The sequence below is a fragment of the Emericellopsis cladophorae genome, assembly GCF_022114955.1.
Source record: "Emericellopsis cladophorae strain MUM 19.33 chromosome Unknown NODE_20_length_315653_cov_120_781897, whole genome shotgun sequence".
Taxonomy (NCBI): domain Eukaryota; kingdom Fungi; phylum Ascomycota; class Sordariomycetes; order Hypocreales; family Bionectriaceae; genus Emericellopsis; species Emericellopsis cladophorae.
In genome coordinates this window covers 254,811-272,866 of record NW_026250945.1, presented here as the reverse complement: position 1 = coordinate 272,866, position 18,056 = coordinate 254,811, and the positions used below count along the sequence as shown (strand labels likewise).

The 18,056-nt window shown below is 58.0% G+C and overlaps 5 protein-coding genes across 5 annotated transcripts; 1 reads left to right on the top strand and 4 right to left on the bottom strand.

The window, feature by feature from the left end:
- Positions 1 to 175: 175 nt before the first annotated feature.
- J7T54_005314 (Zinc-type alcohol dehydrogenase-like protein -like protein) lies at positions 176 to 2,981 on the bottom strand (the record flags this gene model as incomplete). Its single annotated transcript, XM_051506260.1, has 4 exons — positions 176 to 726; positions 844 to 1,489; positions 1,843 to 2,783; positions 2,834 to 2,981. 4 exons carry the CDS (start codon positions 2,979 to 2,981, stop codon positions 176 to 178), a joined length of 2,286 nt encoding a protein of 761 aa, XP_051362459.1.
- Positions 2,982 to 3,515: 534 nt separating this feature from the next.
- On the bottom strand, positions 3,516 to 4,749 carry J7T54_005313 (uncharacterized protein; the record flags this gene model as incomplete). The annotated part of the gene is made up of 3 exons (XM_051506259.1): positions 3,516 to 4,302; positions 4,393 to 4,648; positions 4,713 to 4,749. The coding sequence occupies 3 exons, from the start codon at positions 4,747 to 4,749 to the stop codon at positions 3,516 to 3,518; spliced, it is 1,080 nt and encodes a 359-aa protein (XP_051362458.1).
- Positions 4,750 to 5,979: 1,230 nt separating this feature from the next.
- On the bottom strand, positions 5,980 to 10,954 carry J7T54_005312 (uncharacterized protein; the record flags this gene model as incomplete). Its single annotated transcript, XM_051506258.1, has 2 exons — positions 5,980 to 6,195; positions 6,254 to 10,954. 2 exons carry the CDS (start codon positions 10,952 to 10,954, stop codon positions 5,980 to 5,982), a joined length of 4,917 nt encoding a protein of 1,638 aa, XP_051362457.1.
- Positions 10,955 to 11,850: 896 nt separating this feature from the next.
- Positions 11,851 to 12,345, top strand: J7T54_005311 (bladder cancer-related bc10; the record flags this gene model as incomplete). Its single annotated transcript, XM_051506257.1, has 2 exons — positions 11,851 to 11,867; positions 11,949 to 12,345. 2 exons carry the CDS (start codon positions 11,851 to 11,853, stop codon positions 12,343 to 12,345), a joined length of 414 nt encoding a protein of 137 aa, XP_051362456.1.
- Positions 12,346 to 12,561: 216 nt separating this feature from the next.
- On the bottom strand, positions 12,562 to 16,911 carry J7T54_005310 (uncharacterized protein; the record flags this gene model as incomplete). The annotated part of the gene is made up of 1 exon (XM_051506256.1): positions 12,562 to 16,911. The coding sequence occupies one exon, from the start codon at positions 16,909 to 16,911 to the stop codon at positions 12,562 to 12,564; it is 4,350 nt and encodes a 1,449-aa protein (XP_051362455.1).
- Between the last annotated feature and the right edge of the window lie 1,145 nt (positions 16,912 to 18,056).

Here is an 18,056-nt window from a genome sequence, read left to right as displayed (position 1 = left end):
ATAGTGCGAGAGTAGATCGGTTGTGTTTGGACTATGACTAGCTTGAATATGCACAGTAATTGAGGTTGAGCTTGGGTTGGAAGTTGAAGTGCGTCCTGTCACGAATAGATCATGTTTCTTGGCTTACCATTGCTTCGGACATTCATCAAGTACGTATGTCTTCCCCCACCCTTCATCAATAGTGATACTGACCAGGCAGCTCATGTCTCTCCGAGGCCCGCACACTACCTTGCATCTCATGCGGACGGTTCATGTTCTCCACCATCATCTCGTGCTGACCAGGCACCGCCACCGCCGGATACACCGTCTGGGCAGGAAAGGGATGGATCTGCTGCCCAGCAAGCTCTCTCCGGATCCCCTCACCCCCGAGCTCCAGCTTGTCCTGCTGCGTCTCGACAACCTTGTACACCGACTCAGTCTTCTTGCCTGTCCCACCTGCCGCGGGCACGGCGGGCACGACGCTGACTTGCGAGTAGGAGGGCGGTTGTTGTTGTTGTTGCTGCTGTTGTTGCTGCTCCTCCTCCTCGGAAGACACCTGCTTGCGCCGCCGCGGACGCATGCAAAGCCAGATGCCCACACCGACGAGGGCGAGCACGAGTGGCACGCCAACACCGAGACCGGCCCCGAGAGCAGTGTTGTTGACGCCGCCGCCGCCATCCTCTTCTTTGCTGGCGTCGGGCTCGGCTGTGTTGTCGACCCACAAGATGGACGTGCGGCTGACGATGACTACAAGACACAAAAGAGGATGAGCCAAAAGTACTATTTCCATCTTTCTCGCTAATCCCCCCTACGAAATTTGCAGAGCAACCGCCAGGGGCAAGGCGAGCAGCAGGGACAACTCACCCCTGGAGATGGACGCGCCGTCGTCCTCCGGTTCGCGCGTCTGCGTGGCCACCGTCGTGTCCGTGGACGTCTCCACGACCTGTCCTTCCTCGCCCTCGCTCCCCTCCGCCGTCTCCTCAGCCGCAGTCGTCTTGGTGGCCTCCTCCTTCTCCTCCTCCTCCTCCGTCGCCGTGGTGGTCGCCTCCGTGGCCTCGGGACCCGTGGCCGCCGTGTACCACCCCTCGATAAAGTCCTGCGTGTACCCCTTGCCGCGGCAGTAGCTAGCGTAGTAGCTGCGCATGCTGCTGACGTCCTTTGTCAAGTCGCCCGCCGAGCAGCTCGTGCTCGCGCAGTTGTTAATGTGCTCGCTGACGAGGGTGAGGGAGTCGTCCTCTGTGGCACAGTAGCAGTCCTCTTCGTAGGGGTCGCCGCACTGGAGGGCGGCGCCAATGTCCTTTCTTGCGCCATAAGGTTGCTGCACGCAGTACTGGACGCAGCGGTGGGCGGCGTAGGGGATGTCTCTGCTGAGGGTGACGGTCTGGCCGAGGGCGGCGGGCAGCAGGGCCAGGAGAAGAGGTACGTAGACGGCGATGGAGGGCATCTTGTCTTGTATACGCGGGTGGTCACTCGCGGTCAATTTGTTTTGGAGTGTGATCCGTGAAGTAGCCTGTGATCACAGCAGCCAGCAGCTGCACGAGCTACATATATAGGATTGTCGAACAGCAACGCATGTCCAGCGCGGAGGAGGGAAGAAAGAGACCGATTCCGCTCTCCGTGTCTGCAGCAATCCTCTCATTTCCGCAACAAGGCCATTATCCCACGTCTCTACACTTGAAAGGGACTTAAGCGCCGCGATGCCTGCCAGCTGAAATGCACCTAGACCGCCCTCGCGCCAAGAGATTGACTGCCGTTGGACGGGCGGGTTCAGCCGCACGTATAGCGCGTGTCGCATCGACCAGGATTGCCGCGATCTTCTTTGATTGTCTACATTTGAACTACCGTAGGCGGCTACGTAGATACCTTGATAACAGCCTTGCCAAAGTGCTGTCCATCCCGGACAAAGGCAAAGGCGTCCTTGGCCTCGTCAAACGTAAATGTCTTGCTCACAATGGGCTTGATGCCCTTTTTCGCGTAAAAGCCCAGCATCTCCTCGAACCGCTCCCTGGGCCCGTTGAGCATGCCCTTGAGGGTGACGTTCCTTCGGAGCGCGAGGACGTTGATGTTGAGCCGGTTGACCTCGTCGCCGCTGTCCTCCTTGCCGGACAGGTAGCCGATGCAGGAGATGAGGCCGCCAAAGGCGACGCAGTCAAACGACTTGCGCAACGTCTTGGCGCCGCCCGTCTCGAAGATAATGTCCGCGCCCGCGCCATCGGTGGCCTTCATCACGGCCTCCTGCCACTCCCAGTGCGTGCGGTAGTTGACCGTCGTGCCCGCGCCCAGGTCTTTGGTGGCGCGCGCGAGCTTCTCGTCGGACGAGGAGGTGACAATGGTGTTGAGCCCCGCCGCGCGCGCAATCTGCAGACCGGCGACCGACACGCCACCTGTGCCCTGGACGAGGAGCGTCGGCTTCTTGGTGTCCGAGGAGGACGAATCGGCGGACACATCGAGGTACTGCCCGAGGGGGTTAAAGGTGTTGATCGACATCCACGCCGTCACCGCCGCAATGGGCAGCGTGCTGGCCTCCTCGTCGCTGAGGTAGTCGGGGCACTTGACCAGGCCCTCGCCGTCGAACACGCGGTACTCGGCCAGGACGCCGCTCAAGGGGAAGCCCAGGCCGGAGGCCATATCGGACTCCTTGACCTGGCCCTTGATGTGCGTCTGGTTGAAGATGGAGAGGACGCGGTCTCCTTCCTGGAACCGGGACGACTTGGACGAGACAATGACGCCTGCCATGTCGGAGCAGGGCACCAGGGAGGAGGACTGCGTCAGAGACTGGTGGTGGCCGTAGTCGCCCGAGACGACTGCAATGACATTAGAATGATGCTCTTTGCAGAACAAGATACAGACTCACCCTCAATGTCGCGGTAGTTGAGGCTCACAGCGCGGACCTTGACGAGCACCTCGCCCTGCTCGAGGTCGCCCGGCATGGGGGCCTCGCCCATCTTCAGCTTGTCCACGCCATCGAGTTCCGTCGTCCACTGCTTGTAGGTAGGCGCCATGGTGAAGAATCTCTTCAAGCTTTGCATGTACTGGGTTCGGAGTCGTCGCAAGTTGCTGGGAGGGGCCTTTTATGATGGATGGATGAGATATGTAAAGAGTGACGTCTATGATAGATCCACTCCGGTGGGTTCGACTAGCAAATGTTCGTTCTCCACGTTGAATGGCACTACACTGCAAATGCCGAGGGACGAAAACGCGCAATTAAGTTTGCAGTCAAAGGCGTAGTGTGGTGAGTGTGGGTGTGAGGTGTCGAGAGGCGTGACCATCGGCGAGGAAATCCCGACGAGGCAAGTTTTGGCCCGGAAGCTTTCAAGGTGCCACGCTGCAAGAAACCTTATCGTCTCGACAGCTGCCGTCGCATCACAATGCAAGCAGCAAGCTCATGTCGTCGCCATCGGCACATGTCCCCTTTTCCCGAAATGAAAAATGTCCGCAGACCATTCATATGCCACTCTTTTTCCCAAGTCTGAAGGTTGCGCCATGGTCAAGCTCAACCCCCCTCGTCATTAATAATACTCCACACCCAACTCTTTCTAGTCCATCCTCCCCTTCCCATTCTCCATCCCCTTGCCGCCGGGCACAGCCCTTGCGCGCTCCTCCTCGGCACCGGCCACGCCCATCCTCCTGGCAATCGGCCCAAAGACCCAGTTCTGCACCACGGCCAGCTCCCCAATCATCCACTCGAGGCGCCACCCGACGAGCGGCACGCATGCGCCCACCATGGCGTCCATGAGAAAGTGGTTCGCCGTGGTGACAATGGTCAGCAGCATCATGGCCGGCCAGACGGGCGCCAGCACCCGCACCAGCGTGTGCGGCGCGAACCGGTACAGCGAGACGGCGAAGAAGAGCGCCGTGCCAAAGTGCAGGCTCGGCATGGCCGCAATCGTCAGCTGGAACCGGTTGTTCTGCCACGGGTTGTCGTTTGGGTTGACCTTGGGGTGCAGAATGTCCACAAAGCCATACTCCTCCGGCAGCAGACGCGGCGGGCTGCACCGCCAGAGGGTGACAATGACGAATGCGACCGCATTGTCCATGGCAATCGTCCGTCGGATGCGCTGGTAGGTCGGGAACGGTAGGTAGGTGTACGTGTACACGAGGAACGCGATGCCGACGCAGATGTGCGAGTGGTAGATGTTGCCGAGCACGGACATCCAGTCGGGGTAGTTGCTGAGGAAGAAGCGCTGCACGCTGAGCTCGACGTCGATGCCCAGCAGCTGCTCGATCGAGAGGACGGCGAGGGCGTGCTGCTTCGCCCGCTCGAACACGGACGCATTTTCGGCAATGAGTCGCGCGGACACAGCTCGTAGCCCTTGGTACACCCTGCTCTCCTGTCAGCATCTGTCTGTTGGCTGCAAGCTTGCTGGTTGGCCTAGCAAGGTCTCCTCGGCTGGGGCCATGAACAAAACCCACCAGTATGTCAAGTTCCAGTACCAGATCTCTGGCAAAAAGGGGTATTTCCTCCAGAACCTGCGCAGCAGTTCCCACACAATGTTTCGCTGTTGACCGACGTCCACCGCGCTCAGCGACGGGGACGAGGAGAGACTGCTCGATTGCGTGGACGGCTCGCCATTTTCGTGTACCAGCGGTCGGTTCTCCACGTCGATCGGGGAGCGGCTGTCACGACGTCGGTTGATGAGGCACCCCGCGGTGAAAAGACAGACAATGACTGTGCGTGTTAGCCTTTTGGCTTTTCGAGCCCAGCGTCCCGACCGGGGCATGTAAGTCCATACCTATAGGCTCAAGGATCGTCTTGCTCAGGATGGACATGATGAGCGTAGAAAGGAGCGAATTGACCTCAGCAACAACACGGTCGCGTGAGTACGTAGTATTACAGTACTTGGTATGAAGACGAAGGGAATCAAGTCGAAAGCAAAAAAGACTGTCCGGGATGTGGAGAACCGAAAGGGGACTGGGACTGGAAGAACTCAAAGAAGGGGAGGGCTGCATAGAGGGAAGGCACGCGAGCAGCAGTCAATTAGGTATTGGCGACCGACTGCGCCAGGGACGAGACACTCCCAGCCAGCCATATCCGCCCAGCGCAAAGGCTAACACTACGTGCCCACGAGACGAATCCAGGGCGACATGGAGGCCTGGTCACGCATCGCGCGTTGCAGCATGCAGCCGGCGTAGCCGAGAGAGCGTGAAGTGAAATCCGATTCTGGAGTCCTGGGCTGGCAAAAGGTAGCTCTTTTCCGTTTTGGACGAGTACTTGAATTGTAATGGCGGCTCCGCTGGCAACCACCAGCAATCAGTCGGTCATCGGGGATTACTACCGCGCCGACGCGACCAACGTTAAAATGGTGCTTTGAAGCAGACTGGAGGAGGCACGAGGTCGCGTGTCTGCCTCCCTGAGGCTCAGGCACAGCCGCTAGCGGACCCGGCTTACCTCATCGCTCCATCGGATTAGCGCACTGTAACACCCGGGCAGCCCCCACATGATCGTCATCGTGACAGCCACAATTTCACAACCACCAGCCTGCACTGCATGGTGACACTTCATCAAGCATCAGACAGACGTCTCTCATTCATTCGCTACTACACGTATCAAATACAGCTCAGTGCTCACATCCCCCCCTCACTTCTCCAATCACCGTACGAGGTCAGGAATCTCTCCAACTCGTGACACTCTCCTCTGCTATCGAAAACAAACATGGACCCAAAGCAAAGGGGTGGCTCTCTCCCGGGCCTCCCCCCACATGAGCCGAGAAAACAGAAGGCAGAACAAGACAAGAGCGCGCGCCATGCCATGTGAACCCGTTCGCGTGCTAACAAACAGCCAATACTATGTGCGTGAGTTGGTATGATATACATCATTCAGTCATCGACCCCAGGCTGGTCGGGGGGATCGTGTCCCACAACGAGCCAGCCATGGGACGCCCTCTTCTTCCCTAGTGAAACAGCGGCAGAAACAATCCAAGTCGCCGTACGCCGGCTCATATATGTATGTCGTAGTAAACCAAGCCGCGATGCAATGGTCACATCGTCATTATGCTCAGATCATTCGTAGTGACCCATGGCCGCAAACTTGTGCAGGATGTTGTCCGACGTCCGCACAATCCAGTCCAACTTGTTCTTGTCCACATTCGCCAGGAACGGGTCGATCGGATACCCGGGCTGGATGCCGCTGCTCAGCGCCTGCATGCGCGTCACGAGCAGCTGCATCGTCTGCTTGCCGCTGCGGGCTACGTCGCGGTATGGTTGCGCGTTCCAGTCCTGTCGCCCTGTTAGATGGCTTTCTTGTTCGCCTGTCGCGAGCACCGCAGAAACTTACGTGGTTGTGAATGTCATTGTCAAACGACCGGATGGCCATCTCGATCCAATCCACTTCCTCCTTCAGGAGCGCGTTGGGCTTGATGTCCTTGGAGATCGTAGCAATCATGACAAGAAGCATCAGCGGTGGCAGGTTCTCAAACTTGGAAGGCGGGTAGCGAGACATAGTCCGCTTGAAGATGAGATCCTCATGCCCGCTCTGGATCCATTGGATCACTGCGTCCTGTAGGCGATCCTCCTGGATGAGTTGGTCGATGCGACGGCTGCGCTGCTGGAGATCCTGGTCGGCTTGCGCCTCGGGCCGGTTCAGTTGACTGGCCAGAGTGCTTGCAATCGCCGACACGCTGTGCTGCGAGCCGGCCAGCTGCTCAGACTGCGCGTGAGAGCCGGGAGGGCTGGTCACGAATTGCCCGCCGCGGGCGTACTGGGGGGAGCCAGCGTAGGTGTGCGCGTGGCTCGGGGCCTGGCTGGGCGCATAGCTGGATTGCTGGCTGGGCAGCATGGGCCCCGGCTGGCCGTGAACGCCACCGCCGTAGCTCTGTTGAGGACCTGGCATGCCAGGATGACCCTGCGGCCCTGGGAGGCCGGGAAGCTCGTGCACGGGGGTTTGCTTGAGCTTCAGAATTTCAGCCTGCAACGCCGACTGCGACGATGCCATTTGCGAGATCATGTCCGCCATCTGCTGCACGTGCGTCTTCAGCTGATCAATCTTATGCGAGTCAGCAGCACGCTGTGCCTTGAGGTGCTCGTATTGCTCGTGGTACTGCTGGCGCAGGTCGGTCGACATCTGCTTTGTCGATTGAGTGACGGCGTTGGTGAGCGTCGGCGCGAGGCGCTGCGTGAGCGAGGCCACCACCTCCTGCTGCACGGCTTGCGCAACATGCGGTCCAATGCGATCGGTTACGCTCTGCACAAAGTCATTCGCGCGGAGAGACCGGTTGACAGCTTGCGGCAGAGTGTTCTGGATCTCCTTGTGGACAGCCTTGGCGACATTGGGCTGGAGCTTGTGGTCCAGCAGCTCCGTCACAGCCCGGCCAGCAGTCTCGCCAATCGCAGGGATGACCTGCTCGGTGAACTGGTGGTGAATGAGTGCCTGCAGCACCTTCTGGGTGTTGTCGTTCAGAACCTCGGACACCATGTCCAGTAGCTTGCGCTGGTGTTCATTGAAGCTCACGTCGCGCTCGCGAGCACTGTCGTCGATCTGGGTCTGCAGGCCCTTGAGAGAGCCCTTGAGAGCGTCGGCCAGGCCTGCTGTGATGCGTGTCTCCATGCTGGCGACGGCGCTGTTGAGTGCTTCGTTGGACATGCCTGAGCCGTTTCCACCCTTGCCTGCATTGGGACCACTCGATGCTCCATTCGTTGTGGCGTCCCCCTGGTTGTTCGCGGCAGCCGCGGCAGCAGCAGCAGCGCCCTTCTTCTTACGAGGCTTGCGCTCTGGCTTCTCGGGTTGATTCTCCTTGACCGGGGGCGCCGCGGGCATCTCCACGTCCTTGGGCTCCGGCTTGTTCTTGGTGGAGGTGTCAGGATCAACAGAAGTGTCGACGGACGGAACGGGGGCAGCCGTCGTGTCCTTGGCCCCACGATTGCCGTTGCGAATGGGGACAGGCGTCTCCTTGACTTCGGCTTCCATGGCCTGGGGTGTCTTCAGCTTGGAGACGGTGACGATACCTTCACTAACCGCATCGACAGGGGCGAGCACCTTGTTGTCCTTGGACCAGCCGAGGTCACGTTGCTTGATTAACAGGCAGGCGACTCCCTTGGAGTGCATGGCGTACAGCTCGAACAAGGCGGCCTCGTCAGTGTCCTGCGCTATGGCGGGCTGCGGCAGGATGTCGAGACTGCGGAGGACTCCCCGGTTCTCAAAGGAGTACTCGCGGACTCCACTAATGACAGCAGTACTATCCGGCTGAGGGATGGAGGAGTCTTGCGCAACAAGGCGTTCAATGTATTCCGCCTGCGACATGCTCTTGAGGTTGTACTTGGGCGCCGACAGATGGGCAAAGTAGACCGAGTTGCGGGTTGGGTGGCCGATGATAATCATGCCAGAGGCGGCGTGGTACATGACACTGCACACCGCATCCGACTCCTTGCTGTGCGGCAGGTTGAACTCTTGCACTGGTTTACCCAGCGCGAGGTCCCACAGCTGCAGCGTGTGGTTCTGCTTCATGCCAACAATCATGTAACGCAAAGCACAGCGCTTCTGGTAAGGGCGCTGCTTGTCGAGCAGCAGGACTGAGGTCGGCCACGCCTTCTCGCCCTCGGGTGTGCTGCCCAGTGTCATCAGGGGATCCCGGACCTCCATGGACGTGTGCTCAGGCACAGGGTGGCGAGGGTCGCTGCCGCTCTTCGTCGCGGTCAAGTCACGAACATCCCAGAACTTGACTCGGCCGGACTTGTCTAGCGAGACGACCACGGAATCATCCTGACTGAAGGTGAAGTCCTTGCCGGCCTTACCGGTGTTGATCTTGAGCGAGCACTGCGACAGCAACTTCTCCGTGTCGACAACGCGGTCGTGGCCTGGCTTGAAAAGGTTGTTCTGCATGATGTAGGAGGGCCAGACAAAGTTGATGGTCTTGCCACGGCCAACGGCGAAGAAGCCGGGGTGGCTGGTAGAAGCCCGCGCGCGAGTCTTGAGCACGCCGCCGGGGGTGTCACCCTCCGACGAGCTCATGGGCGGCAAGGCAAAGCCGTATTGCTCGAGGTGCGCATCTTCGGTATGGTCCTTCTCTCCGTCTCTGATCTGCACCCAGTAGACGGTGCCACTGATGCCGGTACCAATGATGGCTTCGCGGTAGGTGCCCTCATAGTCAGCGGGTGTCACCGACATGGCCACGTTGAATATGCGGTCCTTGGTGTCGGTGAAGACCTTGGCGTCCTTCCCATCCTCCTGGCGGATGATGCGCAGACCGCCCTGCTTGGACATGCCGTAGGTCATGTAATTGGGCGAGGCAGTGTACAGGTTGCGGTCGATCTGGTCAAACTCCTTTTTAAGACGGGCGACATCCATAACAGCTTCATAGCGAAACTCTGGACGTGGTTCGGCAGTGCCCGCTAGGAGACTGACCGAGATCCATGGCTTCATGGGGAAGTTGAAGACCTTGACAGGTGGCTCCTCTCTCTCCTCGATGACCACAATCTCCTCCTGGTCTGCGCTCTCCCAGCTGTCCGCCACACCTTGGGCCGTCTCGTCGACAATCTCGCGAACAGTGTCGGCCACCTCACGGGGCAGCGTCTGGTCAAGGGCGCCCTCGTTCTCGCTCTTGTCGAGCTCGTCCTGCAGTTCGCGAGCTACGTTGCGGGCGTTGCGATTGAACTCGGCATCAGAGTCGGCGTTGAGCATTCTGTCGAGCTCGTCGGCGATTTCAGCCTCGGAACGCTCATGCTCGGCCTTGTTCAACGCCTCGCGAGCGTCGCGGTCTGCCTTGGGGCCAAGATCAGTGACAGCTTCCGAGACAGTTTCCTTGTGCTCGGGCGCGCCATGACGCTCGAATTCCATCGACGTCGGAGTTGGCTTGGAGACGGACGCAGACTGGTGAGAGTGAAGTGACGAAGTGCGGTTCGCCTTATGACGGTGAAGGTCTTGGGGGCTCATGGCAGGGCTTCGGTGATCGTGGTGGCTCTCATTTGCTCCACGCTGAGAACCATGATGCTGGGAGCCAGCCGGGGAGGAGTGGTCCTTCATGAGGACCTGGAAGGGCTGACCAGCCACAGAGGCGGACGCAGAGTGGGCGGCAGCACTGCCGTGGGGAGACGACTTTTGTGCCAAGGTTCCCATCAACTGCTGATAGAGCTCGACATTGCCAGGGTCATCCGACTTCTGTTGCTGCTGAGGGTGATGTTGCTCGTTGCCATAGCCTTGTCCGTACGTCTGGGCCTGGTACTGCTTGGCAGCAGCGTACGCATCGACCGAAGTTTGCTGGGAGAATTGAGACAAGAACTCGCGAGTGTGCTCGCCTAAATCGGGAGACTGCGGGGTGTCGTTGTTCGATCGTGACGTCTCGGCCATCATCGGCTGTTCATTCTGGCTCGGCTTGGGGCGATTGAGCAGATTGAGGAGATACGACCTCGTCTCAGGCGGCGGCGAGCCTCCACTGCCAAAGGGGTTGGCTTGGGGCTGTTGCTGCTGCTGCTGCTGCTGCTGCTGCTGCTGCTGTTGGGCAGGCTGAGACTGCTGAGGAGGCGACTGGACATGCTGCTGCTGAGCATGCTGCGAGTGTTGCTGCTCGTGAGGTCGGGGAGCAGGCGACTCAGAGTCATGAGCACCACGCATCAGCGCGGCGAGCAAGCCTTTAGGGTCAGCCGCTGCGGGTGCAGGCTGATGAATACGGTGCTGGTACTCGGCATGCGATTCATGAGCCTGCTGTGGCTGCATCTGGTATTGATGCGATTGCGGCGGTTGCTGCTGATACCCTAGGTAGTGCTGATTCTGATTTTGGTTCTGGTTTGAGTTTTGCTGATAGGTCTGTTGGTAGCTTTGCTGCGGCGGCGACAGTGGTGCGTGATGCTGATGGTGGTGCGGCTGATGCTCGACAGCAGGCGAATGCTGCTGCGACGACTGGGCCGGCTGGGACCCAATGGGCGGCTGCGGCTGCTGCTGCTGTGTCTGCAATGGCTGCTGGGCCTGTTGATCACGGGCACCAGAGCCGCTGAACTTGAGAAGGTTCAGCAAGTTTGATGTGCGATCGGCGCCGTTGGACGCCATGTTGCTGTGCTGGTTGTTGTTTACGGGCGGCGTGGGCGCCGGCGGCAAATGGTCCATCGCAGGGACAGCCGCTAGAAGGTAATGAGAAGCAGTCTCTGGGAGATGAAGGAACTGCTTTGAGGAAGGAGATTTTCTTTGTGCAGGGATGGAGGAAGAGATGAGGTTGGGAGAGGCCAGAGAGGTAAGGTAGATGGAAGGAAGGAAAAGTCGGTGGTGGGTGCAGCAAGGCTAGGCCAGACCGCAAGCTGCAGCGCGCTGGACAGTGGAGGCGCTGGCTGGCAGTTCAGACAAGCGTAGCAGCCCAACTCGAAACCGAGTGGAGAAGTGCCTGTGATGTGGCGCCCGATCAGCCAGTCATGACGTCTCTGATTGGGTGGAGCCCCAGAGTTGCTGCAGTGCCAGCGTGAACATGACCGTAAAGCGGTCACTGAAAAGTTGATGGATGCTGGACAGGGAGAAGAGAGTGAGGACTTGGGTATGAGTTCGCAACAAACTACTGGGCGATGAGGAGAAGATCATACTCAAGTCTTTGCCGTGATGACTGTGGCAACAGCTTCAAGGCAAGGTGCATGCATGCCACTGTTGATGGAAAGCTGACGGTATCGATAAGGATCCATGCAGCCCTGTTCCTTATCTTAGCGCAGCCGTCCGCCCCCCCCGTCCACTGTCATTCGATCCGACCCCACCCCCAATGAGGCAGGCGGTGAAAGCTCCCAGCAGCAGTCTGCCATCATCATGTCTCAGTCCGGAATTTGGGGACCCTGCGACGATATCCTACACCTTCACACGCGCGCGCGACGTCCATGCATTTCCAGCGTTCGCACTGACGGGTCTCACTTGACATTCTGTTTCTCTAGGAGCGTGGTCGAAGTGTAAAAACGCACCAGATCATCAACATGTTCTGCCTCCGAAGGTACAGTAGCACAGCGCACCCCGTTCTACCTTGCCTCTGTACAAACATTGTTAGGTACTGACCTATTCTTCCTTTCTCCAGTTGGCTCCCACTCCTCTTCATTCCGACAAACGCATCGCCCGCATTCATCCTGCTCTTCTTCATCGGAACCTACTTCCTCAACCGCCCATGCGTCTACTGCTCGCTGCTCCTCCTCATCCTCTTCTGCACCTCGTGCGTCTGGTCGGACCAATGCCTCTTTGACCGCGATACATCGCAGTGGTTCCATCCACGACCGGGCAGCAGCGCCGACATGGGCGCGTCGAGTCCTTACCTTGGACACGAAACTATCCTGCCTGCCGTGGTCGGCGGCGCGCTGCGCAAGATGCAGGCCGAGCGCGCGGCAAGGTGGACGGGTCTGGGAGCAGAGTGGTTGAGAAATCTACTGGGAAAGAGGGAATGGACCGTCGATTGCATGGGAGTGAACATACAGCTCTGACGGAGGGGCGTGGTGTTCACGAAGAAGAGACGTATGAAGGAATGAATGAGCAGCGTCATGATTACTCACGGCCGGAAACGTGCAGGTTGAGAGTGTCATAAAACTGTGTTCGATTTTTTCTGGCAACAGTCTAATTACTGGTTCATTGACTCATCCATATAGTGCCCAATCAACGCCAAAGATCCCATTTCGATATGCGGAAAGAAAAAAACACGCTCATAGCTCAACCTCCTGCTCCCCTTCCTCTTCCTGTTCCCTGTCGATGTTCGGGTCAGCTTCACCCACAACCGGCTCAGGGGCTTGATCTAAATCGCCCTCTGGTGCGACAGACGCGCCAGCAACGTCGGGAACTGCCTCAACCCCCTCAACACGAATATCCGAAAAATTCACAATTGTTGTTTCTTCCAGGGCCGAAGCTTGAGGCGCCGTTACAGTACTGGTTTCGAAGGCAGTCTCGGTAACGGTCTCATATACCTTGACAATCTCATGTGTCGACACAGTCTTGACCTCCTCGTGCCCCAGCGACTCAACGCTTGCCTGAGTCGCAGCTGCTGTTTGGGTCACTGTCACGGTAGCCATTGTGCCACTATCCAGCATACTTTGTGTAGCAGCTGCTGTGACCGTCACTGTAGCTGGGCCTTGGTTGATAGGTCTCTCAGGCATGACGACGGCCGGCATTTCCCTCTTCGCCATGACGGGGAAGTTGTCGAAGCTAGCCGCGCTGCTTCCGCCCCGCAACGCGAGGACGAGGACCAGAACACTCATTAGCAGAATGGCCACATTCTTCGAGTCACGAAGCATGACCTTGGTCGCCTCCAATATCAGCTCTGGCAGAGAGTCGTCCCGGCTAGCCGACTGCCTGCGGTCTCGGTACCGAGCGTACTCGTCCGCTACAGGTGGCGGTGGTGGTGTCTGGTGATGATGATGATGGTGCTGCTGCTGATGGTCATGGCGTTGCGTGTATTCGGGTGAGAGTCGGGGTTGCTCGACCACAGCAATGGGGTGGGCAACAGGCTGTGGCGAGGGCGGGGGCTGCTCGACCACAGCAATGGGGTGGGCAACAGGCTCCGGTGAGTGTCCGTAGATCTCTCGCAGACGCTCGTCGTGTTGCCTTTGTTGTTCATCCGCGCTTGGCGGCGCAGGGCTTTCCGTAACCCTGATCTCTGGCACAGGCGAAGACGGAACTTCGTGGTGCACCTCTGTTGGTTCCTCGACATACTCGTGAACCTCTTCTTCGATGTGCTCTTGCTCGGGCATGCACTCCGGCTCCGCTTCCGCCTGGACCTCGACCTCCTCCTCCTCCTCTTCTTCTTCGAGCTGCTCCTGATGCAACTCCAGGGCCTGCTGCTGCTCGTCATCCAGGCGTGCCATCTCCTCTTGGATGTCGCTCTCAACAATTGGCTCAATCTCCACATCAACCCGCTCCATTTCTTTCCAACAAGCCTCCCACGCACCAGCTTTGACAAGTCCGTTGCTCGCGTATACTTTGACGCGGAACACCTTGTCAGCACCAAGAGCGTCGAAGCGAATCTCGGAACGACAAGTATTGCACCAGTGCTTCTTCTCCATAGAGCTCCGAGATTGACGGTGTGAGTCTTCAAAGACACCTTCGTCGTCCTCTTCCTCCGAGCTTTCCTCTAAAATTGTCGTTTCGTTCGCAGGCCCCAGATAATGACCACACTCGAGGATCCGTGCCCTTCTCCTAAGAGGCAGCTCGAGCGCTTCGAGTAGTCGTTCCTCGAGAATCTCAAAGTCATTCTGTGGATGCGGCAGAAGGATGCCACGCTCGCAGGTAGTGTCGCCCATGCGATCCTGGAGCTGTCGCCATGCTTGCTTGAGGCGCTTACTGCCCTCACTCAGCTGCTCGCTGGACGCCTGCTCGAGCACGTCACCCCAGCCCCAACGCAGCGGCAAGAGGGTGACATGCAAGAGAACGAGAGGTGGCGTGGCCCGCCTGAACCTTGGAGGCGTCCTCTTGGGGGAGTACTGCGCACTTGGCGAACCAAGCCTCGAGCCCGAGGGGATGGGAGTCCTGCGGCTGGAGCGACTTGAGCCGATCACACTTTGAGCTGGCGAGGACATCTGTATTGCTTTGACAGACGATGGAGATCTGAACGGTGGGCGGGGCGTCCCCCGTACTGTTGGGATAAAAATTTCGTCTTGGTCATCCGTCTCGTAGTGGGAGAAGTCAGACATGCGATGCGTGCGCGTCCGATGCGTGACATTTTCGCTGATCTCGCGATGCTGGCGATGATCCTCCCCTGAGGTAGAGCCCACTGAGCTTCGGGGGCTGTGGTCGCTGAAGACGTCGTCCTCGTGTTCGTTGTGAGAGCTGTCGGCATTCTCCTCGGGTACAGGCTCGTCGTCGTTCTCAATGGACTGGATCACCGAGTCGCCGCATTGACTGGCTGAGCGATCCATGATTGAGTTTTCGTGATCCTCGAAATGATCAGGGTCCGGCTGGCTTGCCGTATCCAATTCGCGTTCGCCCTCGGCGTTGCCTGTGGCGGGAGCCTCGGGTGCTTGATCGATACCAGGGGCAGTTGATGCAGCATCTTCCGTTACGGGAGCCTGCTCTGGTTGCTCATCTAGGATGGGGGCAGCGACTTCCGCAGTTGTATCAACGGAGGCAGCGACAGTGTCATCGTCTTCATCAATGGTTGATGCTGTAGGCTCCTCGGCTGGTAGCGCGTTGCTGTCTTCCGCCGACGCTAGGGTGGACTCGGCAGCTTTCTCAGTGTCTTCCTCTACAACTTCAGGGGCGGTTTCGACGATGGCCTCCGGTTCCTCCTCATGGGAGGCGACTTGAATAGATTCTGTCGTTTCCTCCGATGTGGGCTCAGCCGCAGGTTCCTCAATAACTTCAGGGCCAACATCAGCGTCGGCTACTGACTTCTCTTCGTCAGGGGCGACCTGAACAGATTCCAATTTGTGTCCCGATGTGGGCTCAGCCGTAGGTTCCTCGACGGCGGGCTCTGGCTCGTCCTCATTCGAGGCGACCTGAGCAGCATCCGTCGTTTCCTCCAATGCAGGCTCAGCGACGGGCTCTGACTCCTCTTCCTTGGAGGCGACCTGTACAGACTCTGTGGTTTCTTCCGATGTGGGCTCTGCCGCAGGCTCCTCTACCGCTGCTGATAGAGGCTCTTCGTGTTGTGCGACCTCGGCAGAAGGCTCGGGAAGCTCCCCTTCTTGATGGGCAGACCTACCAGCCGCAACGTCTTCTTCGACCGCAGACTCGTCGGAGATACTGGCAGGCTCGGGGATTGATTCCTCAATGGGCTCATGCACTGATGTATCAGCTTCAAGCGCCACCTCCTTGGAAACATCAGCCTCCTCCGCCTCCTTGGGAACATGAGTCTCCTCCACCTCTTTGGGAAGCTGAGTGTCCACCGCCTCCTCCTCTACACAAGTTGGCGCGTCATCATTCGCAGCCGCCGAAATGTCGAGTGTCTCCATCGCTGCTTCATCAGCGGGGACCTCGACGACATCGACGACGGGCGAAGGGACGCTCTCGACAATGTGCGCTTCGGCCTCCTTGGCCTCTTGGGCCGATTGTCTGGCGGCTTTTTCCTCCGGACCTTCGACGAGTGCGGCCCAAGAGTCTTCAAAATCATCGCCTTCTTGCTCGTGACCCTCGACCTCAGACACAAGCTCGAGGAAGGGCTCATGGGCGTCGTCAACGACACTCTCGGCATTGCCCGTCAGGTCCTCGCGCACGAGAGAATGTGCGTCTGACACCCTAGCACTGGCCGTCATGGCGTCCTCTTCGTCATCGGAGGGTGGGGGAGGTGATCGTCTCCTAGGTCCATTGCTCACGTAGCACAATGCATCTGAAGGACGAACTCCCATATCTCGAGCCCCAGGTACATACGGCACTTTGGAGTAGTTTTGGCTCGAGGCTCTACTATTGGAGACGTAGCTCTCCGTGAAGTCAGATTCATCGTCATCGCTGCGATGGATCTGGTCGACGATGTTGCGGGCAGCAGCATGGATCAGAGCTTCAGTTCGACCCGAGGCTCGTCGGTGGAGAGAGGAGGATGAATGCTCTGACGTGGTGGAATGATCGCCTAGGACACTGTCATCGAGCGCCGATTGATCCTGAGACTCCGAGTACCTTGACTCTCCGCGGCTGGAATCGGTGCCGTTGGAGTCTCGTCGAGAGTATGAGTCGTCAGTGGCGTCATAGGAGGCGCCAGATTCTCGTCTGGAAACGTTGTCCTCTGTGTAGTTTGCCTCATGCAGGCTGTCTCTGCTCCTCTTCAAAGAGTCGAACGAGTCCCTGCGAGAGTCTAGTGACTCTCGTCGCGAGCTCGATGCACTTGTATTCTTTTTATCCCCCAGCTCCTCCAACATGCTGTCCAAGCGAGCTTCGACGCTCTTCTCGTCATTCTCGGCGCTCGCATCCTCGTTGACGAGGGTGCTGGCCTTGGTCAGGTTCGACTCGGTCGCACCGTTTGCAAAGTCTCGAATGTCGCTGTCGTCAATGGGTGTAGGCTGGTCTTCGTGGATCGTGAAGTCGTTGGCGGCAGCTGCTGCGGCCCTGCCTCGCTTGTTGCGGCGGGCCATTGTAAGACTTGTCTGTGGAGATGAATATCAAAAGGTATCAACGCGGGGAAAGGAATGCTGGAGCAGAATAGCAATGCTGGCGGGTTTTTCTTGTTGGAATGTGGCATTTGCATGCCTTCGTGGCACTGCATGGTTGGGCGGTGGAGGAGTACCTTTTGTTTACGCTGTTGTCAGGGCAACGGCAATCTCCTCGACATCCGGGATCAGGGGGTGACGAATGACGACAGAGGTCTCACTCAGGCCAGCGTCTACCGAGACTATTCTGTAGCAATCGTTTTGGCCGTCGCTAGTCTTTGCTAGTAGTAGCTATTGTTCTTCGGCTCTCCCGTCAGCCTGTGGTTTTCTCAGTCAATGATGCCACCATCACCTTCGCTCGTTCATCAATTGCCGTTGTTCGCCTGCCTAGACGCAGCAGGTTACCCTACGCTCTGTCCCACAAGTGCTCGATCGCCGTCATGAGAAGCTCCCTCGCTCAAAACTTAAATGATCTAGTTCTGTATGGCATCGCTTCAATCATCCAATGACTTTGGTCCGTATGCTCTTGAATATGAGCTGTTGGCGTGGTGGCTGAGACACACCCACCAAAATTACTGTGCATCACCTTTGTACAAAACACTATGCATCTCACTCAACAAGTCTGCTTTGAACGCCCCAAACAAACATATGCAGTACTCCACCTCAGTTGCGAGTCTGTCCCTTCGACTTAAGCACAGGGACAAGTTTATAACAACACACTGTCCGCCTGACCAAAACGAACATCAGGCCAGGAACAGTGTGCAGTTGTTCAATGATCGTGGGGGCGTTCGGATGCAAGCGGTGTCGAACGACTATCTCGAGTTGTCTCCGGCTCCAAATATTGATCTATACCAGAAGAATCTGGTAGCATTCTTCACAAAGCCCGCTTTCGTGAGCCGGCCAGAGTGGATAAGCTGTTGTACATGTTAGGAGAACTGAAAGCACGCGACAAGCATGCATTTCCATGATCGATGGTGCGTGGAAAGTATCAAGTTAATTGTAAAGAACCCGTCGTGGATTGGAATGTGGGCGGGTTTGGCTACGTACATTCTACATGTAACTTACAGCTGGAATGGAGCATCAATTGGTGGCATCAGGCGAAGCCGTGAAACATTGATCTACAGGGACCG